This window comes from Poromitra crassiceps (assembly GCF_964638095.1).
Source record: "Poromitra crassiceps genome assembly, chromosome: 3".
Classification (NCBI taxonomy): Eukaryota; Metazoa; Chordata; class Actinopteri; order Beryciformes; family Melamphaidae; genus Poromitra; species Poromitra crassiceps.
The window spans coordinates 11,083,859-11,106,761 of NC_139625.1; the positions used below are offsets into that span (position 1 = coordinate 11,083,859).

The 22,903-nt window shown below is 42.8% G+C and overlaps 1 protein-coding gene across 1 annotated transcript in view; it reads left to right on the forward strand.

The window, feature by feature from the left end:
- Nucleotides 1-680: 680 nt before the first annotated feature.
- ankrd10a (ankyrin repeat domain 10a) overlaps nt 681-22,903 on the forward strand; it is a gene marked incomplete at its 5' end in the record, with an annotated part of 45,458 nt that continues 23,235 nt past the window's right edge. The window contains 3 exons of the mRNA XM_083634344.1: nt 681-881; nt 2,948-3,100; nt 9,746-9,837. Coding sequence (XP_083490470.1) covers nt 681-881; nt 2,948-3,100; nt 9,746-9,837 — 446 coding nt within the window. The remainder of the gene's footprint in view (nt 882-2,947; nt 3,101-9,745; nt 9,838-22,903) is intronic.

Below are 22,903 nucleotides of genomic sequence, written 5' to 3' on the forward strand. Positions count from 1 at the left end.
TTAATAGTGTGAGTTGTGCCAAACAAACGTTAATATCTCAAAAACGATATATCACATCGCTTATATTTTGACATAATGAGTGAGAGCAGAAGTAGCTCAAGAGTTTGATGTATAATATATGCATGTCGTGTTAAAGTTGTGTGAACTGTCGCAGTTTTTTTTATGTAAACAGAGTTAGCCGGCTAGAGTCAGACACACAAGCCTCGCGCCACTTGGCCTCCATTAGGGTTCCATTGCCGTTGCCACCCAGTGACTCGGTTTGTTTACCAAAATGCTGCTCGGCTGATCCCTCTAGGCTACTGATTTTGTAATGATACAAAACTGGTTGAAAAATGGCGGAGTGTTCCTTTAAAGATTTTTGTTTAGATAGATTATTTTACAGACAGAATTATAAAATATCCGAAGTTCAACATAAAAAAAGTGTCGTTATGAAGAAACTGAAGAAATTGCCCTGTGAATATGTTTGGCCAAAAGACAAGTGTAAACAGTGTAATAGGAGCTTGTAGAGTCCACGGTGGAGACAAACTCCAGTCCGGGTTTTGAGATTCTCTGGTGAGAGAGGCTCTCTCCTCCTCTTCCTTTGTGTTTGAACCACCGAACCAACCGAGCTAAACAGCTAAACCCGACGCCAGGAGGGAGGGAGAGGGGTTTCTCCGGGCTTTCCTCCGCTGAGTTCAGTCATGTCCGTGGGAGTGGAGACAGGCTGTTCCAGTGACGAGGTGCTGCTGACCACTCGTTTCCCCGTCCACCGGGCCTGTCGGGACGGGGACGTAGCCGCTTTGGTGTCGCTGTTAGAGCAGCTCTCTAACCAGGCTCACCTCACTGCCGAGGACTCCTGCTACGGATGGACCCCCATACACTGGGCTGCACACTATGGGCAGGTACGCAAACACGACTACTACCAAGCCTGGATCAAGTCAAAGTAAAATAAATAGGCCAAAACAAACTTTTTAGCAACGTTAACGACATGCCGAATTTACCAGAAGAAGCCAACAACTAGATACGTCTTGAATCATATCGACAAGGTGTGTACGTTTGCGCCGATAAGCGAGTCAACATTTTAGCGGGCAGATTTTTGAACAGAGTTCTTGCGTGAATTTATGGGGGATATTAAACGAACGTGACGAGCTCACTGGCTGTGATTTAACTGTAGCCTACAACCTACATCATGTATCAGCTGTGGGAAACTGAATTACGTTGGTGGGGGGCAACCTGCAGCTATTCGGAGTAGTTATAAGAAGATGTTTGTAACAGGAAATGTATGAGGTTGCAGAGCTTTTTATTGGCTCAAGTAGAAGAACCAATGGTTGTTGAGGCGCCAAAACAACTCCACTCAAAATTAACCCTTCACCTGCCCTCACAGCTGTGTCACAAATCTCCCCCATTTACATGTAGGCCTATGTCATACATAGCAGAGCAGAATACCCGTCCCTGTGTGACGAGCAATATTTTAGCATGCAGCCGATCTCTCTCTCCCCACAGGGTTGATTACAACTCCGCTCACCTGTGTGCTCCTCCACTCTGGAGCTCTCCATGGTGCTGAACCCGTCTTGAGTCATTTTGGCCACTAGTTGGTCACTTTTACCAAATTTTGGTCTTTACACTTCCAGAAAGATTCAGCACGATCGCACATAAAATGGCATAGCTGTGGCCTCTTATCATAGATAAAGATGTATGTCAGTCCAAAATGGTAGTAAGTAGTAATAGTAAACTGCCACAGAGGCCAATTTTATAATGCTTATAGCCATAGACAATTTATGAAAGTTAATGTGGGTGCTCCTCTGACACATAAAATCCCATACAGCTTGTATTCTCCCCAAGCTCTCAATAGAAATTAAATGTATTTTCAGCTTAACACATTGAATGCCAGCCATGTTTTCATTCCTGTAGGTAAGTTGTGCCAGGGGTGTTTTTGACGATTCTGGCTCATTTTAGAACAGCCGAGGATTCTTTTCTGTTAAGAATTCATGAACATCAATCATCTAAAAATAACTAATAGAATGTGTGCTTTCTCTGTCTAAAAGAGTTAGTTTGCAGAGTTAGTAGTTATGTAGATATTAGCCGTTGAGTACAGCATGGTTTCAGCGTCTGGAAATTTATTCAGAGATAAATGGCTTTTTGTGAAACAGTCACTTTAACCATTCATTTTTGGCATCAGTAAGACCGTCAGACATTCTAAACAATAGTTTTGAACAGTAATTTCCTCCATAACAACAGGAAACACCCCTCTCATTCAAACTCCTCCCTCCGTGTGTCTTCTCCTCCTTCCTCCTGGCTCTAGAGCCAGGAGGAAGGAGGAGCGTGTCAGAAGCGCGTTGTGCTGCCTGCCTGCCTGTCTGCCTGTCGGGCAAGACGAGTCTGAAATGGATTACTGTAAAATCGCGTCGCCATTTCCTTGAATGGCTTGCTTCCGCGGTGTGTGTGTGTGTGTGTGTGTGTGTGTGTGTGTTCGCGCGTTGCTGCGCGGCTCTGGGGGGAAGGGATCTCTGTCCGTTCTGTGTGTGTGTGTCCGGGCTAATGACTGTAAAATCGCCAAGCCATTTCCGCTGGAGGCGGCTGCTTTTGTGGCTTTTGGGTCCCGTGGCTGTGACTTCTCTCGGTCTCTGTCGCCACTTAGTGGTCGGTAAAATAGATTACACACATGCTCTTGCTCCAAATAGTTATCTCGAAGATGTAAAAGGGGTTGATTGATGTCCCACTGTCAAAAAAAAAAAATCTTTATGTAAGACGAGTTAGTCCGTCCTTGGCACTTAAGCGCTGGATTATGTAAGACGAGTTAGGTCGTCTATGGCACTTAATGTGTTAAAACACATTTGTTGAAAGTGTCAAAAATTTTATATCAATTGAAATCAACTCTTTGGCAACGCTATCAAAGCAGTATTGAAATGTTTTTTTTAAAATAAAAACGCTCATTGTTTGCCTATGTTTTGTGCTTGCGTACACGCAGCTGGAGTGTGTGGTGCGCTTGGTGCAGATGGGCTGCGCGGTGAACGCCGTGACCAGCCGGTTCGACCAGACGCCAGCGCACATCGCTGCGTTTGGAGGACACCCGCACTGCGTGGTCTGGCTGCTGCAGGCTGGAGCTGACGTCAACAGACAGGTAGGTCTCTCAGGTCGCCGTCCAGCATCATGGGCCTTTTTCACCAGCAGTCAACTAAACCCTAAAATGTTTTTTTTTCCAAATATGGCTTTTGAGTAGTGTTGGGGAAGGATTCTGTTGAAAATCTCCACATTTGAGAGGAAACCGTTAGAATTCCACACACGTAGCAGGGCAGAGGGGCAGAAAAGCAGATTTCTCTGTAAAAGGAGCCTCATTTCTCTTCTTCTATACCCTGTAGACCTGTATTTTTTGTCAAAAAAAAGAAAAAGTTCACAAACTACTTTGGAAAAAAATTCGCGAACCCCCTGCAGTGGCTCTGCGGACCCCCTGGGGGTCCCGGACCCCTTTTGGAGACTACTGCAAAAGCCAGCAACAAACGGAGCAGTGTAGCAATGTAACAATATTCATATTTTTATGTTATATTATCTTTGAAGTGGAATAAATTAGAGAATGTAATGGGGTACTTTATTGATAATAGCCTGTATATTGACAATATAAGAGTACTAAGAATCCCCCCCGGCCAACCCACCTACAGCACCACCACAAATAGATTCTGTGGGAAACACTGATCCTATTATAGGATCTGTTTAGCTTGGTGTGACTGTGCCACTGGAAAGTCACTGAAAAACCCAAACCCTCATCACACTACTACAGTGGTTTGTAGGGCTGTAACGAATATATATATATATATATATATATATATATATATATATATATATAATTCAAATATTCTGTTGAGGTTTTCTGCTGTGATGTCGCTCAGGAGGTAGAGTGGGTCATCCACTAATCACTTTGGATAAAAGAGGTCGATGGTTCCATTCCCAGCTCCTCCAGTCTGCATGTCAAAGTGTCCTTGGGCAAGACACTGAACCCCAAATTGCTCCCGTTGGTGTGCCAGCACCCTGCGTGGCAACCTGCCGCCATCGGTGTGTGAATGGGTGAATGTACCTACTGACTGTAAAGCACTTTGGATAAAAGCGCTATATAAATGCAGGCCATTTACCATTTACCATGTCATCATGACAATAAAAATAAAATAAAGTGACTCATCGGAAAATAAATATGAGCCTTTTTATTTAAATCAACTTTCTTTCATGAATATAACTGCAGTGAACATTGCACAGACAGTACAGTACTAATTGCACTAAACAGGGACTTAAGTGGATTCTTCTATTAAAGGGATAGTTCAGTTTGTTTGAAGTGGGGTCCTATGAGGTACTCTCATACAGTCCGTGCACTGGGTAAAGCACTCTGGACGCATCGTGCACCGAGATAGGAGAACTGCACTCCAGCTGCAACAGGCACAGAGAGCTGTCTGCTGAGTGTGATGGGGGCCAAGAGCAAAAACATACAAAACAACAGAAAAAATACATGAAATGCTTCCATACTGCTCACCTGGCATAATGCAAGTCTCCCACAAGCCCTGAGATGCCAAGTTGACTTGAAAAGATGTCATTTACACCCTGTTTTTAGCTGAAATCGTCACTGTAGCAAGGTTGTACCCTAGTTGTTGAACTTTCAGCTGCTAGCTCCAGTGACGATTTCAGCTAAAAACAGGGTGTAAATGACATATTTTCAAGTCAACTTGGCATCACAGAGCTTGTGGAGACTTGCATTATGCCAGGTGAGCAGTATGGAAGCACTTTATGTATTATTTTTGTTGTTTTGTATGTTTTTGCTCTTGGCCCCCATCACACTCAGCAGACAGCTCTCTGTGCCTGCCGCAGCTGGAGTGCAGTTCTCCTATCTCGGTGGGCGATGCGTCCAGAGTGCTTTACCCAGTGCACTGACTGTATGAGAGTACCTCATAGGACCCCACTTCAAACAAACTGAACTATCCCTTTAAAGCTACGTAGTAATCCTTCATAGTCAATGGATTCAGTCATTCCTTATACATCCATGAATTAATCGGCTGGAGGGACATGAGGAGTACTGACTCGTTGGGTTTAGGGTCATTCATTCTAGCATTAAAAAATATATTGTTTTTTTAATTAATATAATCGAATGTTAATTTTTGAATTCAAATGTCAGCATTATGAACGTACAGCCCTAGTGGCTCGAGTTAGCAATAGCTGTCAAAGACAGGCCTGGATCACCGGCCAGAGTTGTGTAATGCTGATGGCTTGTCTTACACTCAGATGGCATTGGCCTGTCTTACACTCATAGGGCTTTCACACCGGCAGGGCTCCGTGCCAGTTCCGGTTCCCGAACCCAAATTTGAACCGGCCGGCGCGTTCAGACCGAAAAAAACAATTGGTTCGGAACCTGAAAAGTTGGTTCTCAGCGGAACTAAAAAATAGTTGTTTTTTCCTTTGGAACCGTGACATCATCAGTGGGCGTGTCTCATTCTAGGCTGGGAAAATGAGCAGGAAGGAGAAGCAGGCAGTGACAACATGGAGAAAAATAATTTGCAGTGGTCTCCTGAGGAAACCAAATGTTTAGTGGCGATTTAGGCATCTACCGAATCTCAAGAAAAGCTAGAGTAGAAAGCAGTACAAGAAAGAGCAAGTCGTATGCCGAACTTGCGGAAGAGATGGCCAAGGCTGGGTTCAATCGAACGCCAGACCAAATAATTAATAAACTTAAAAAACTGAAGGAGGACTACCGAATAATGTCCTCCCACTTTGGTTCCGCTTAAACTGGTGTGAACACGGGCTGGTTTGCCAGAAAGCACCAAGGTTCTGAGACTCCAGAACGGAGCCAGAGCCAGAACCGTGTCTGTCTGAAAGCGGTAACTGATGGCCTGTCTTACACTCAGATGGCCTGTCTTACACTCCGTTTCAATTTAGTCGATGCCCGTCTGTCTCTATCTGTGTCCTCTCTCTGATTGAAAGTGCATGTAGAGGGAGCTTTGTGAAGGGAAATCAGGTTAGGAGGTCACTATTATGCAACGCTCTGTTCAAGCCCGGCGCTTGGCTTTTGGTGTCATATTTGATGCTGAGAAGAGGGGGAGTGTAAAGGCTCTGCTTTGAAGTATATTAAGCTCACTCCATTACTGACCTGTTAACGCCAACGTTAGTTTGGAGGGGCTGGGCACAGACTTGACTGAAAAGGATGGACGCTCATGTTCATTTAGCTGATCATGGGGGTCAAAGAGGTAGTAGAAAAACAGTGGAAATCACACATTGTTTATTTGTTTATGATCTGTCTTCATCTTATTTTGCCGTGGTTGTTTTGTGTATCGATCAATTTCATTATCTGTTATGACTTGTTATTGATGTCCGTCGTGTAGTAAGTAGGCTATTCATGTTACTCAGTCAGATGACAGATCTAAGTAGGCTATTCATGTTACTCAGTCAGAACTGTATGACAGATCTAAGTAGGCTATTCATGTTACTCAGTCAGAACCGGATGACAGATCTAAGTAGGCTATTCATGTTACTCAGTCAGAACCGGATGACAGATCTAAGTAGGCTATTCATGTTACTCAGTCAGATGACAGATCTAAGTAGGCTATTCATCTTACTCAGTCAGAACTGTATGATAGATCTAAGTAGGCTATTCATGTTACTCAGTCAGAACTGTATGACAGATCTAAGTAGGCTATTCATGTTACTCAGTCAGAACTGGATGACAGATCTAAGTAGGCTATTCATGTTACTCAGTCAGAACTGGATGACAGATCTAAGTAGACTATTCATGTTACTCAGTCAGAACTGTATGATAGATCTAAGTAGGCTATTCATGTTACTCAGTCAGAACTGTATGACAGATCTAAGTAGGCTATTCATGTTACTCAGTCAGAACTGGATGACAGATCTAAGTAGGCTATTCATGTTACTCAGTCAGAACTGTATGACAGATCTAAGTAGGCTATTCATGTTACTCAGTCAGAACTGTATGACAGATCTAAGTAGGCTATTCATGTTACTCAGTCAGAACTGGATGACAGATCTAAGTAGGCTATTCATGTTACTCAGTCAGAACTGGATGACAGATCTAAGTAGGCTATTCATGTTACTCAGTCAGATGACAGATCTAAGTAGGCTATTCATCTTACTCAGTCAGAACTGTATGATAGATCTAAGTAGGCTATTCATGTTACTCAGTCAGAACTGTATGACAGATCTAAGTAGGCTATTCATGTTACTCAGTCAGAACTGTATGACAGATCTAAGTAGGCTATTCATGTTACTCAGTCAGAACTGGATGACAGATCTAAGTAGGCTATTCATGTTACTCAGTCAGAACCGGATGACAGATCTAAGTAGGCTATTCATGTTACTCAGTCAGATGACAGATCTAAGTAGGCTATTCATCTTACTCAGTCAGAACTGTATGATAGATCTAAGTAGGCTATTCATGTTACTCAGTCAGAACTGTATGATAGATCTAAGTAGGCTATTCATGTTACTCAGTCAGAACTGGATGACAGATCTAAGTAGGCTATTCATGTTACTCAGTCAGAACTGGATGACAGATCTAAGTAGGCTATCCATGTTACTCAGTCAGAACTGGATGACAGATCTAAGTAGGCTATTCATGTTACTCAGAACTGTATGATAGATCTAAGTAGGCTATCCATGTTACTCAGTCAGAACTGTATGATAGATCTAAGTAGGCTATTCATGTTACTCAGTCAGAACTGGATGACAGATCTAAGTAGGCTATCCATGTTACTCAGTCAGAACTGTATGACAGATCTAAGTAGACTATTCATGTTACTCAGTCAGAACTGGATGACAGATCTAAGTAGGCTATCCATGTTACTCAGTCAGAACTGGATGACAGATCTAAGTAGACTATTCATGTTACTCAGTCAGAACCGGATGACAGATCTAAGTAGGCTATTCATGTTACTCAGTCAGAACTGGATGACAGATCTAAGTAGGCTATTCATGTTACTCAGTCAGAACTGTATGATAGATCTAAGTAGGCTATCCATGTTACTCAGTCAGAACTGGATGACAGATCTAAGTAGGCTATCCATGTTACTCAGTCAGAACTGGATGACAGATCTAAGTAGGCTATTCATGTTACTCAGTCAGAACTGGATGACAGATCTAAGTAGGCTATCCATGTTACTCAGTCAGAACTGGATGACAGATCTAAGTAGGCTATTCATGTTACTCAGTCAGAACTGTATGATAGATCTAAGTAGGCTATCCATGTTACTCAGTCAGAACTGTATGATAGATCTAAGTAGGCTATTCATGTTACTCAGTCAGAACTGGATGACAGATCTAAGTAGACTATTCATGTTACTCAGTCAGAACTGGATGACAGATCTAAGTAGGCTATTCATGTTACTCAGTCAGAACTGTATGATAGATCTAAGTAGGCTATTCATGTTACTCAGTCAGAACTGGATGACAGATCTAAGTAGGCTATTCATGTTACTCAGTCAGAACCGGATGACAGATCTAAGTAGGCTATTCATGTTACTCAGTCAGATGACAGATCTAAGTAGGCTATTCATGTTACTCAGTCAGAACTGTATGACAGATCTAAGTAGGCTATTCATGTTACTCAGTCAGAACTGGATGACAGATCTAAGTAGACTATCCATGTTACTCAGTCAGATGACAGATCTAAGTAGGCTATTCATGTTACTCAGTCAGAACTGTATGACAGATCTAAGTAGGCTATTCATGTTACTCAGTCAGAACTGGATGACAGATCTAAGTAGGCTATTCATGTTACTCAGTCAGAACTGGATGACAGATCTAAGTAGGCTATTCATGTTACTCAGTCAGAACCAGATGACAGATCTAAGTAGGCTATTCATGTTACTCAGTCAGAACTGTATGATAGATCTAAGTAGGCTATTCATGTTACTCAGTCAGAACTGTATGACATATCTAAGTAGGCTATCCATGTTACTCAGTCAAAACTGGATGACAGATCGAAGTAGCCTATCCATTCAAATCAATATTTTCTGGTTCAGAGGTTATTGGTACAATTTTCAGTTTAGTGCTGTCTGTGACTGGGGCAGAAACACATTGCCATTCCTGCAATGTTGCCCCCGATAGATAAACCGAATCATATCAGATGGAAATTTTGGAAACTGGACAAATTGTATGTTTTATATACTGTATATATATATATATATAGTATATACACATACATATATATATATATATATATATATATATATGTATATATATATATATATATATATATATATATATATATATATATACACACACGCGCAGACGTCATAATTCAACAGATTGAAAATAAATAAATAACATAACATGCTACTTGTGTCTTTTGTTTACAAGCACTGGTTCACGTTTAATAGACCTAACTAACCATAATACAAAAATGCAGCAAGGTTAACTTTTCCACTATGATTCGGGCTAAAACATTTACATTAAAAAAAGTGTGGTTGCACCTAGCCTGGGTAAACCCAGCCTCCACGTGACCTCTATGTACTACAGTATCAGTCACTACTCTGTGACGTCGCGTTGAAGGCTAGGTTCACCCAGGCTAGGTTGCACCCTAAAATATAAAGAGAATTCACTCCAACCTTGTTTGAACAACATTTGATCAACAAGTTAATTTAATTAATTGCTCCTTACATTTTAACATCCGTTTGCACATTTTGAATGCATGTGCAAATAGACTCGTAGAAGTAATGTATGTAATAACACCTTCTAATGCATGTCCACACTGTTTGCATTGTTTTTTTTTTATTCCCAGGACTATGTAGGTGAGACTCCAGTCCACAAGGCGGCCCGCTCAGGTAGCCTGGAGTGCATCCAGGTCCTATTGATAGGGGGAGCTAAGCCACAGTAAGTAGTCTGCAGTCTGATCTGTGCAAAACGACAGACAGTAGCAGCTCTGCAGTGTGGGGTTTAATACCACAGCAGCAATGCTACTGGGAAATAGAACTCCAACCACCAGTTCTCAGCTCAACTCTTTCAGCCACTTTAAGTCGCATCCGTTTACCAGTTTTGGCAGTCGATAGATAATAATCATAGCTGACTTTCCATTTTTAGACTATGCATGCAGCATACAATTGAACAATGATAACCTTTACTTGTACAACACTTTACAAAACAGACAAAAACAGTGATCAATAAAAGATGCACAATACAAACGGATCAACAATAACAAGCACAGATCCTGTACAGGCCGTTCAAATCAATTCAATGCGACGCACTGAAGCATCGATAGACGCTCAGCGACTGCAACACGTCACGTCAGTTAAATTTGCTTAGTTTCTGTCATTCATTTACAAACGTCATCCACGTCTTCTGCTGCCTGTGCAAGTCAAGTCATTTACAGAATAATAAAATACAAATACAGCAGCAAATATAATAACAATTGCACAGAGACGGAGGGCATCGCGCTGCAACACGTGTCTTTCGGTTTACTTTCGCTTTTGTGTTTCTCCCACAGACCATGCCGCCTGCTGGGGGAGAAACGCACACACAGCAGTTATCCTATAGTAAATGACTGAATGATTATAGGAACTAGAAATTGAGCGCGCTCCTTTCTAGACTACCGTGCGTCTTCCTCCTTCCCCTCCTCCTCGCTCATTTCTGCTGCGCCGCCTCGCCTGCAGGAGGCAGCACATAGACAGCAGCGCTGTTCTCTGTGTGCGTGTTCCCTCTGTTGAACTCGTTGGCTGGTCCAGAGCGGAAGTAGCGGCAACATTCGCCCGCCGTTACAGTTGCGGGTGCTTCCGGTGCTGCCTCAGTGGATAACGTTACGTTAGTTATGCTCGGTACATGTGGCTTGGAGGGGAGGAGTCAGTGAGGATGTTAGACTGTGTCGTAGGCTCTGGAAATATGTGTCCGTTTTAATCCAGCTCCCTGGATGTAACGTTACGTTACAACTATGAACTATGGGCTAGTAGCTAGCGTTAGTGGCTAACGGTAACCCCGGCTAATATAACAACCATCGCTGAAATTAGAACATACTGTACATTTTCAGATGTATTTTTTAGGTCAGCGTTCATCAGTTTAACAGTAGGCTATCTCGCCAGTGTTTTCTGAGCCTGGATGTGAATGAAGAGCAGCTCTCCCTAGGGATGGTTAAAGCCTCTCTGAAGCTATTCTCTGACTCATCTAGACACATACAATTATACATTGTTTTAAATTATTAAAATGTTTAAATTATAAATGTTTTAAAAGTGCCTCACATGTAGGGACTGTAGGGACACCAGAGATCACAAACAGTTGACTGGCACTCTGCCATCTGGGTACCTGAAGCAGCAACCTCATGGCGTCATCGTAAGCCACTTTGAGCCTCTGCATACTTCCTCTTCCTGTATTCACCTTATTCACCACGCCCACTTTTTCTCTCTTCCACGTTACACGCAATTGTATTTGTTCTTCCGGTTCAGCGCTAGTTGGCGGCCAATTTCAAAACAAAACGTCACTATAATAATGAATGAAGTTTGGCAACGTTCAGAATTAAGCTACACTGAGGCCAACTTCAGTTACATGTTCATAGCGTTACTGCTGCGAGGAGCCGATGGCTGTACCCGGTCGGCATTTGTAACGTTAGTTACAAAAGCACGTCGACAGTGTTTTCTCACTGCCAGTAAGCCTACAGCAGGGTTTGACAGATAGCTAGTCCGACCGGCCAGCACAGCCAGCGCTGTCAGTCCTCGCTGGTCGTTAAATATTTCCAAATGGGCGTTATTCTGATAAACTGGTCACATATGTTACGTTCTCACCCGAAAAATATTAAAACTTTAAAACATTTTTTTTTTTTGCTTGAAAACCGCTTTATGGCAAGTCTAAAAATGACTGCGGTAGGCGTCATCTACTTCCGTGTCTAAAACCGGAAAGACGACTACAAAATGACGTCATGCGGAAGCGTCCTTGTATGGGCAAAGAATAAGGTGAATATAGAGCCAAAGTCACGCACCTTCCGTTCCGGTAGGGCCCTATATAAACCAGCAACTGAATGTTTCAGTTTCACGACAAACTGCGACTTTCTTGACTTGCAAAGCGATCTTTTTAAATTGACAAACATCGTATGTGTACCTCATGGCACAATTCAAATGGGATAAAAAAAAAAGGGTCTCTCGGCGTTCACCACCACTCATGTTTTTTCCGACGCTGGTTCATGTGCGCTTTTGTCTGCGTAGCCGTTTCAGAGAGCGCTGCCACGTCTTTATTTCAAAACAATGGCCTCGCTCTGCGCAATGGCGCGATGGCGCGTTTGGTGTGAACGCCCGATCAGGCAGCACCATCCAGAGGCACTTGGGTGAATTCATGCCACTGCTTTTCTATTGGCATAATCGGCTGCCATAATTCCTTGTCTCGCTCGTAGTCAGAGAGTTTACAATGGTCAGCAGCAGTGGACAAATGTGGCTTATATTATGACAAAGACAGAGTTTACTGGCAACTGGTGTTTGGCATGTTAGAATTTAAGACCCTAATAGGTCATAGTGCATATTGCTTTCTATAATGTTGTGTTATGATGATTCCTTATTGGTAGCATTACTGCTGTGGTGGTTCTCATTTCTAAACTGCTTCAGTGTTTTTTCTGTCTTTGTTACACTTCAGTGTACTGCTTATGTCATGATATCAGCTGTTTGGCAGGGAATGGCCCAACTGCATATTTAAATAATAATAATAATAATAATAATAATGCTGTAATTTTACTAGGACAATGATTTCTGTCACATTAAATGGAAAAAAAGATTTTATTGGCATTATGAGTCATCGATGTTAAAGACTAATCTCATATTACAACTACCGGTAATAATTTCAGATTATTGTGTATTGAGTGGAATGAAAAAATATGAATTTGGACCATGCTCCCTCTCATACCTGTTAATTTGAAATGGATTTTTACAATTGAGTCATATAATAGATTTTATGTAGGGACTTTGTATCTCGTTAGACTTTCTTAAATGATTTGTGTAATTGTTGTATTTTCTTTAACAGCTTCACAGGTACAACAACACCTGATGTAGATATGAGGAGCTAGTAATAAAGCTATGGCAGAAAAGCTCATGTGTTTATCTTTTGGCAGTCAAATTGACAAAAGAAGAAAAAGAAAATGTATTCTTGTAAATTTCGTTTGGAGACAGAAGTAACTCTCACTATGCCAAATTCAAACGAACCTGCTCTAGCTTTTCTTTATTCATCATGTCAGACAATTGAGAAAACTCTCAACTCTAAAGACAAGCAAATTTATTGTTTCTGTTATTAAATATATTCTTTATTTCTTTGTATTTTCCTCAAAACACTAAGCTACTTTGACAGATTAAAGGTATACTATGCAACCATTTCATAAAAAAAGTGAGGTCTCTAGACCATAGTTCAAGCAGAAGGCCATTCGTGCATAATCTAATCCGATCACCCCTGACGTCAATCAAGTTCTAGTATGACGTGGTCAGTCAAAGTCTTAGTATGACGTCCGTAATGACGTCAGATATGACGTCAGTTAATTCTCATATATATAGCAAGGGTTCTACGTCACCTCTCTCTCTCTGGCCGATCATAACAGCAGCAGCTTCACAGCAGTCCATCTCCCTTGAGCCCTCCTCCGGAGCGTTGTTTTGCACCATATCCGGAGACCGAATCAGCACCCTCAAGCCTTCTCTACCCGTGGAAATCCAACGCAGATATTCCCCGCATATTCCTCAACGCTTCCCACTCCATTCCCGGCATGTCGAGCTCCGAGCCAGAGCAGTCCATGGACAGCGACAGCAGCTCAGCCAACGAGACCCCGTTCCAGATCGGCCACGGTGCGTTCTTGCTTTCCGAGACGTCTGATGAAGACGTTGGCGAAGCGGCCGGACCACAGGCCGCCAACGCAGCCACGATGAAAGGGCCCGGCGCGCGTTCCCGTGGCACGGGGCGCGCCACTGCGACGGCCCTTGGAAGGAGAGCAGATGACGAAGTGCCGCGTGCGCCCGGTCGCCCAAGAACGCGCGCGAGCGTGCCAGAAGGGGAGGCCGCTCGGCGCGGACGTGCGAGAGGCCGCGGACGAAGATCAGCAGAGGCAGCCGCTCCGAGAGCGGGGAGACGCCGGGGAAATACAGGCCGCGGGGCCACCGCGAGACGCCATGTCCTTCCTGGTCGCACTGACCTCCAGGCCGCCGCCCCGGAAGCGGAAACGGCACCATTCGCAGCTCCGCCGAGCCGACAGGGGTCGTCAAGAGCCATTCTGCTGTCCCTGCTAGATGCTAGCAGATCAGTGGATGCTCGTCTGAGGGCCCTGGAAACCCCCCCCCCCCCTTTCCCCCCACGTTCGCCACAGCCCAGCCAGCGCAGCAGCCGATCCCGCCCCCGCCCACGCAGCAAGCCGACGTGCTCCTCACCACCGCCCAACCCGCCCAGATGAACACCCTGGCGTCCGCCACGCCCGCCATCTCATTTGGTATGCCTTTTGTTTCTCCCTGTGCCGATGTGTCTCCCAGGTTGAGATCCCAGATTTTGAAGGGCAGAGACATCAATTTAGTTAGCATACTCCTGCCATCCCCCGAGTGCAAAAGGACCATTATGGACATGCAGATCTTCATGTTGCTGGTTAGCGGGCGGCCGGTGAACACCTGCTACTCGTGCGGCGAACCGGGGCACTCTGCACAATTCTGCCCAAAGGCGGCCTTTCAGTCATTACATTACATTTACATTTCGTCATTTGGCAGACGCTTTTATCCAAAGCGACTTACAATAACACACTTTTTGTCAGCAATAGAGCAATCAACTATGGAGCACAGTCTATGACAACTACAAATCCTGAAGGAACAGTGGTACGAGTTTTAGTTTAGGATTTTTTTTTTTTTTTTTATATAAAGAGAGAGAAAGAAGAGAGAGAAAGAAGTTAGATCAAGAAGGGCCCAGGTGGGTCGGCGCCGCCCCCAGCCCCGCCCCCTCCTGGGCGCCCGACACCAGTGGGTCCTCCCAGGTGCATGCCCATTCCCCCGACTACCTTTGCAGATATTTCAATGAAAACGTGTGCACATATCCCAAATGTAATTTCCTGCACGCATGTAGCACTGCCCGCAAAGGACCCGCCCCCCACCAAACAAGAAATATTGATTTACATTGCTTTGAAAACACCACATGTACTGTAGGTGTCCCTCGTGTTTGATTAAATAAAGCGAGTTGATTGACAATCTACCTGGTCTGCGATCCGATCATCCCATCTTTAAACGCCCACTAATAACAATAGTAATAACACAAAAAAAAAAAAAAAAAAAAAAACCCTAAGTCACCAACCCCTAAGTCATCCCCTAAGCCACTAAGTCACCAACCCCTAAGTCATCCCCTAAGCCACTAAGTCACCAACCCTAAGTCATCCAAGTCCAGCGCCAAGTCGGGAAGTCACTAAGTCACCGAGGCCAAGTTGGGAACCCCTAAGCCACTAAGTCACCAACCCCTAAGCCACCAAGTCACCAACCCCTAAGTCATCCGGGGAGAGAGAGAGTCGAGAGAGAGAGTCAGGGTCAGTCAGAAGGCCAAGTCGTGCGGCGCGAGTTGACCACCCGCCACTGGCTAATGGCATTAGCCAGTGGCGCTGCTCTTGAGGCAAGAGGAGGGCATCTGCTTAGGCTAGGAGATCCCCCCCCCCGTGGGGGATCAGGAGTCACGACTCGTTGGTGGCGGACTGGGGAGGTGGGTGGGGCAAAACAACGCTCCGGAGGAGGGCTCAAGGGAGATGGACTGCTGTGAAGCTGCTGCTGTTATGATCGGCCAGAGAGAGAGAGGTGACGTAGAACCCTTGCTATATATATGAGAATTAACTGACGTCATATCTGACGTCATTGCGGACGTCATACTAAGACTTTGACTGACCACGTCATACTAGAACTTGATTGACGTCAGGGGTGATCGGATTAGATTATGCACGAATGGCCTTCTGCTTGAACTATGGTCTAGAGACCTCACTTCAATCATGAGAGGCCAGTCGGTAAGATTTAACAAACTTTATTTAGCAATCGGCATGCATGGCAAATACTTTGGCGCATGACTCCATTAGCCAGTGGCGCTGCTCTTGAGGCAAGAGGAGGGCATCTGCTTAGGCTAGGAGATCCCCCCATGCATGCCGATTGCTAAATAAAGTTTGTTAAATCTTACCGACTGGCCTCTCATGATTGAAGCATAATTATACAAAAGTTTGCCTTCAAAACGATCACTTCTGGCCCATATAATAGTGTGCCAGTGTGTTTATGTTGAGAGGCGCTGCGCCCTGTGTGCATTTCCGCGATCAGAGATTGTTTTGGTGTGTTCTGTTTATGTGGTCGAGCGAGGTTGTGTTTATGTTGAGAGAGAGAGCGCCAGTAAACCGTTCAAACGTTATTCTCTGATAGTTCCACAGCAGTTATGCTATAAAAACACAAATAAACACATACCTTCAAACCATTGAGGGATGAGCGGCAAACCGCTCAAACATTGATCTGGGAAGGAGCTCTATTTCCTGGTTTTAGTGTGTGCTGACTCTGCTCTGCCGAGTAACCTCGCGTCACCAGGCTCTTCTCGGCGAGAAAGAATAAAACGGCAAACAACAAAACAAAAGATGGACGGACCGAACAAAGTTTTTTAAGAAGTTCTTGTAGAAACATCGCAAATTCACAATATCACATATTTTAAGCCAATACAGGAGCTTTACTTTTCAAACAAATGGCCGGTTGATGGAATAGTTATAGTTGTCTGTCCGCTGTTATCGAAAATGGAGGATCACGTACAACAGTTAAAGCATCTCTGCTGCCTGTGCTGGGAAAGACATGGACATTGATCATAAGATTTCACATGGCGAGTACTCATTGTCTTTGGTTCTCCAGAAACCTTCCTCGGCAGTGACTACTAGAGAAATAAAGCTACTACAACTTGTGTTGTTCTTCTTTGTATCAGGCTCTAGCTAACGTAACCTCGCCGCGTCAAGCTAACGGCAACAAAGAAGTTTTTAGGCGCACTTATTTCCGGTATTATTTCCTGTTTCCTTGGTTTTGGCCAAAAGCGGAGTAAAGCGTACCCAGACTACTGCTGAGGGATTCCTCTCAGAACATCTTAGCGATGCTATTGGCAGGCTGTTGCGCTGTGAGCGATGTTATTGGCTGGGTGTTATACAGCCCCACGTGGACCTCTACACAATGTATCCAGCCCCGAAAATCAGTAGGGGTGGGACAAAATATCGAGACTCACGGTATCGCGATATTTCCACTTGCGATACGTTATCGATACACTGGCACCAAGTATCGATATGTTATTAAAATATGCAGGATTTTTAAACTGATTCCCCACAGCCATTTTGATAAACGTCCTAGGGTCCTAGGGTTGTCAAAAATATGGATACTTAGGTACTTACTCGATAGGCTACTAAACATTTTTAAACGGATACAATACTCATTTTCTACAGTATCAAGTTTATCGATACCAGCAACGCTCCCTCTGCCTCCTCCACACAGACACACACAGCACCGCAGCTGTTAGCTACATTAGCTAATCCCACTACTGCTGCTGTAAAAGCCTGTAACCACTTCACCAACACCGGACTCAAAACGCCAGTGTGAGTGACCAAATGTTTCACTTGTTAACCAGTCAGAGTGGCGCTCTTTCCAGTAACATATTGGCTTTGAAATCTGTTGATACATGGACCCGACTTGTAGATTGCAGCTAAATTTAACGATAAACGCATTGCCGGTGGACGTACCCGGATGTAGCAGACAAAGAGTATTGAAGGCAAGAGACGAAGCTTATGTTGTTATTTTTTTACAACAACGCTCCCGCCTTGATGTTGCAGTGGAACCACTGAGGGGAACAATCCAGTCGTCAGTCGATTTAAGTTCTTTGGTGCAGAATTGTCGAAGTTGCGATTTATAACTGAATCCTGGACATGCAGAGTTGGTGTTTGGGCTGTCTTGGGCTACTCTGAGCATACTAGGGGCAGCAGCTCAGCTTGAGGGAGGCTTTGGAGGGAATTGTAGCCTACATGAAAGCTGGAACATCCCCACCCCCCCATTAACTACTTAAGACAACTTAAAAATATATTGTGAATATATGCCATTGTTCTCTTGTTTGAATAATAATTAAAAAAAATACGCTTTATGTCTAACTTTTCCTCCGTGGTATCGAAAATGGTATGAGTGAGTGAGTGAACTCTGAGAGAGTTCATGTCAATTCTGCTAATAAATACATAATACCTGCTTCTTGCCTTTTAGGGGTATTTTTTTCTCTTCAGTTACACAGATATCGTGATGTATCGTAGGTTAAATTTCTTCCAATATATCGATTATCGCAGAATCGCTGTATCGTGATAATATCGTTATCGAGGGCCAAGTATCGTGACTAGGGGTGTCACGATACACTCAGTTCACGATACGATACGTATCACGATACTGGGTTCACGATAACGATACGATACGATTTTAACAATATTTTTTTAAACTTGAATAATGACAATATATGACTGGAAAAGTAGTATTTTATTTGAAATGTACAAATACAAAACATGCTGTTGTGGGAAATTGTTATTACAATAACAACTAGAAAAAACATGAGATTGGAGATAAGGCTTATCTTGAAATAGAATGAGTTACACCGTCACTTAGATTTACTTTGAACTAAAAGGTTTCTCAGCAGTATAAATTCTCATTATGCATCTTCAGTTTTTCTTCAAACTCAAACAACAAGACTTTTCTTAGTCTATTTTTTATGCATCTTCAGTTTTTCCTGTCAAGTAAACAGTTTTGCCAGAAACTCAATTGAATGGTTTCTCTCCTGTATAACTTCTCATGTGTCTCTTCAGAGACTTGTTCAACTGAACTACTTTCCACACATTGAACTTCAACAAACAAAGACGTTTCTTTGTCTATTTTTGAAAAAGAAAAAAAAAATTGCGATATGAGATTTCATCTCAACGATACATATCGTGACGTTTTACTATAGCGAAATTTCGTCGGACGATATATTGTGACACCCCTAATCGTGACCGTATCGTATCGTGAGTTACTCCACGATTCCCACCCCTAAAAATCAGGCAGGGGGCAGCGTCTGCCCACTAGGGCTGGCACGGATCAGAAAACCCACGGTTCGGATCGCGTGAGGGATTTTGAGCCACGGATCACAGATTTTTCGGATCAGCAAAAAAATAAAAATACAATCTCAGATTTTTTTCTCTCAAAATTAGATTTTCGATTTCGTTTCGATTTTTTAATACTATTATACTTCTCTAACCATTCGTTGCCCTGTACAGCTCAAAAAATATATTTTTCTCATAAGTGACACAATTTATGCTTTTACTCTGAAGGCAGAACAAACACACTGCCACAGTATTTAGTGGATTACAAATTTTGAGTTTGAGTTTTTGAGGGGGAACTTTTCTATAAGAAAACATTTTTTTTAAATGAAATAGTTGCATAGTATACCTTTTAAGCATAAACAAATTAACATTCACAGTTAGTTTGATACCGTTGCTAATCTGTCCCTGTCTTTGGCATAGTAGGAGTTGCAGTCCTGTTCTCTAGCTGAGGTAAAGTCAGTTTCAAAGGATTCTGAAAACAAATAAATGCCTTCAGACAGACCTTTTTATGTACAGCGATACAGCATCAGGTTATTTTGGCCCAATGATGATCCCATAGGCATCCCATAGGAACGTGTGTGTGGGGGGGGGGGGGGTCTGAGGGGAGGCCCACAGTCTCAAACTTTGAAAACCCCAGCTGTAGCTGATTTCAAACAGTTTCTAAATGAAATAATGTAATTCAAAATTAGAAAATGAATACACTCCTTTGAAATGAATTTACCTCCGCTGTGGTTGCTTTCGAAAAACATTGGAAATATATTGTTACTGCTAAGAGATGATATGATTTTGCTTTCTCTTGAATCTCAAATGAATTACTTCACCATCCAATCAGAATCTGTTATTAAACTGAGCCGTTTTATAATCACTTTAAAAGCATGGAGCAAGCTGGAAGCAGTTTGCTTCATTTACTGAGAAGAGAGGGTAAGTCAAGTCAAGTTTATTTGTATAGCCCTAATTCGCAAGCATGTCTCAGAGGAGAAAGTCTAGCTAAATCTAGCTAACACAACAGTAACAATTACAGTAGTAATAATAACAACAAGATTGAACAATCATATGATGGAGAGAGAAAGGGAGAAAAGGGGGATGGAAAAGGTAGACAAAATAACAGAACAGTATGTAAATATCAAGTATGTAATAAGTAGGGCTGGGCAATATAATCGATACGGCAATATATCGCGATATTTTATTTCCCGATACTGTATCGATACTTGGACACCAAGTAGTGCGATATTATTATTATTATTATTATTTATTTATTTTTGCAGGCCATGCCATGCCAGGCCTCTGCATCTGGTGATTCCCACCCCTAATCGATACTGTATCGATATTTCCCATATCGATGCGTTCAGTAACACTCAACACTCAGTAGTTTTGACAAAATTTGTCCACTAACTTATCAGTATAAAGTGATGTACATATTATTACACTACCTGGGTGGTACACAGTGTGTTGTATCTTTAGCTCTATTATTTAATTTTGAGTAAATTCTGTAGAATATCGCAATATATCGCAATATGTATCGCATCGCAATATATCGTGATACAATCGTATCGTGATACGTATCGTATCGTGAGATCCTTGCCAATACCCAGCCCTAGTAATAAGGAATAGGGCCAACCATTGTCTCATTCATTGGCTGTTATACAGCCTCTCTTCTTTTGAAGCGTTTTCAAAAAATTGCATTTAACTCATTGAGTGCCAGCCACTTTTGGAGAACGGACGCTCCCAGTGCTAGAGTTTCAGAGCGTTTTCAGTGATTTCTCGAGGCCCACAGAATATTGTGTGATATTACTATGTAAACACCGAACACGCCCAAAGAACGATGAGATTCTCTTCTATCATCAGCAAAAAAAAGTTTATTGATATCATTTTCCGTTCTTTAGTTATCAGCCGGAGAAGATAGGTGGATTTCAGCAAAAACACACGTTTCAATTTAGAAGCTGAGATAATGAGCCTTTTGTGAAATGAAGCATTTCAAGCACATCACTGACTCTGAAGCTAATATTTTCTGATGTAATGACACCTCAAAAATAATTTCCTTCAATAAAACAGTGAAAACAAAGGAATTTTGTTTGGCCAAATAATATTTTTTAGCTGCAACCAGCAGCGCTGGCCCCTGCGTGCGCAGACCCTACACCGTCTTGCTGGTCTTGATTTACTGCTGGTGGGCATCAGATATTCTAGCTTGTTTGCCTGTCTCTGTCCATCGAGCCTGCTGTCTGGGTCTGTGTTTACTGTCAATGGTTGTATGCTGCCCTGCGTGCCCCCCCCCCCCCCCTCCTCCTCCGTGGGAGTGTCTCTGGTGGCTCTGCTGTGTTTGCTCTGCGTTTGCTCTGCACTGAAAAGTGCGCTGCACCCCGCTTTTTCACAGCGTGTCGCCGGCTCCCAGCTGAGAATAATGTAACTTTTCAGAAAGACGCTGGTGTCGGCAACTAAATCATATGGAGGGGCTATCGCAGCGGAGACGGAGGGGCTCAATTGTGGCAGCAGATTGACTGCTGTTCACAGGCACAGCTAACGTTATGCTTCATGCATATCGATGCATACCGATGCCGTTTCCATAACGACTTCTTCTCTGTTTTTTACTCAACTTTCTCTAATCTGGAGAGCACTGTTGCCACCTAATGGGTCGGTAAAATAGGTTATACACATTCAACATGCCCCAAAATTTTACAGGAGATGTTATAGGCTTTGATCCACGTCCCACCGTCAAAAAACGCAATCGTCGTCATTGGCACTCTACGTTAGTATTCGAATTGACGACGATTGTTGTCATTGGCACTCAATGAGTTAAAAAACAAACGCATTCACGTTCCAAAAGTCATAAAAGTTATTCACGTTTGTGAAGATTATCCTGCTGAACCAAAATTTGCGCTCCCATAAACTTGTGTTAACCAGAGACCTTATTTGATGCATTTAAGTGAAATCTCCATTCTAAAACCCCATTCACTTTTCCCCTGACGAACATGGAAGTATACTTCCGGACTCATTCCCGCGGTGCTCTATAGGCAAGCAAACTGTGAGTAAACACTAAACTTAGCTAGCATAGATATCAGATGTTGGCTTGCGTAGTATTCCGTGGGTTTGAGATTTTGGTCAGTCGCTTTATCGTGTCTCTTATCTTACGTCATAAATCATCGCATGATGATTTGGTTCTAACTTCAAGAGAAACCAAATGAGCAGTGCTTAATTTGAAAATCAATGTTTCAATCCAAATGAAAACCCCAGGTAAAGGTTTTCCATGTCATGAGCTTTTCAGCCTTAGGAAATGTCACCACTGACACAAAATCCCAGGGACAGTCAGAAGGCTAGAGTGATTTTTTTTTTTTTACAGTTTTCAACTTTTTGTTGTTTTCATTGGACCCACCATATCTTGAATGTTTCAACTCTTCATTTAGATTTGTATTTTTTTTTAGATAATATACTTTTATGTAAAGATAAGGCAATGATATCATAAGAATTGAATTGCAAAATTGTGCTGGCACAGAAAAACAGATGGCACACATTTTCATGTTTTGCAGCTATTGAATTTGAACATTTGACTTGATTTTCTCAAGTAATCCCAGAAAGCGGGAGCAATCCAAATAGGCACTGCAGAATCTGCCACAAGTGCTTCAGCGAACATCTTACAATGAGTGTTCTCACTATCGCCTCCTACAGTTTCTACACACTGGCAAACTGGCGAGGTATTTCCTACAGCGATTGGTTTTAATGCTAGGAGAGCAGTCATGATAGTCATGTCTAGACCTGCATGCTTTAGTTACAAGTTATTTTTGAATCTCTTCTAATTCAGACACTGTGCTAGCTAATGAAGTATTAGATTACTGGACACGCCTGAGGATTTAGAAATCAGAAGGAGTTCAGTTG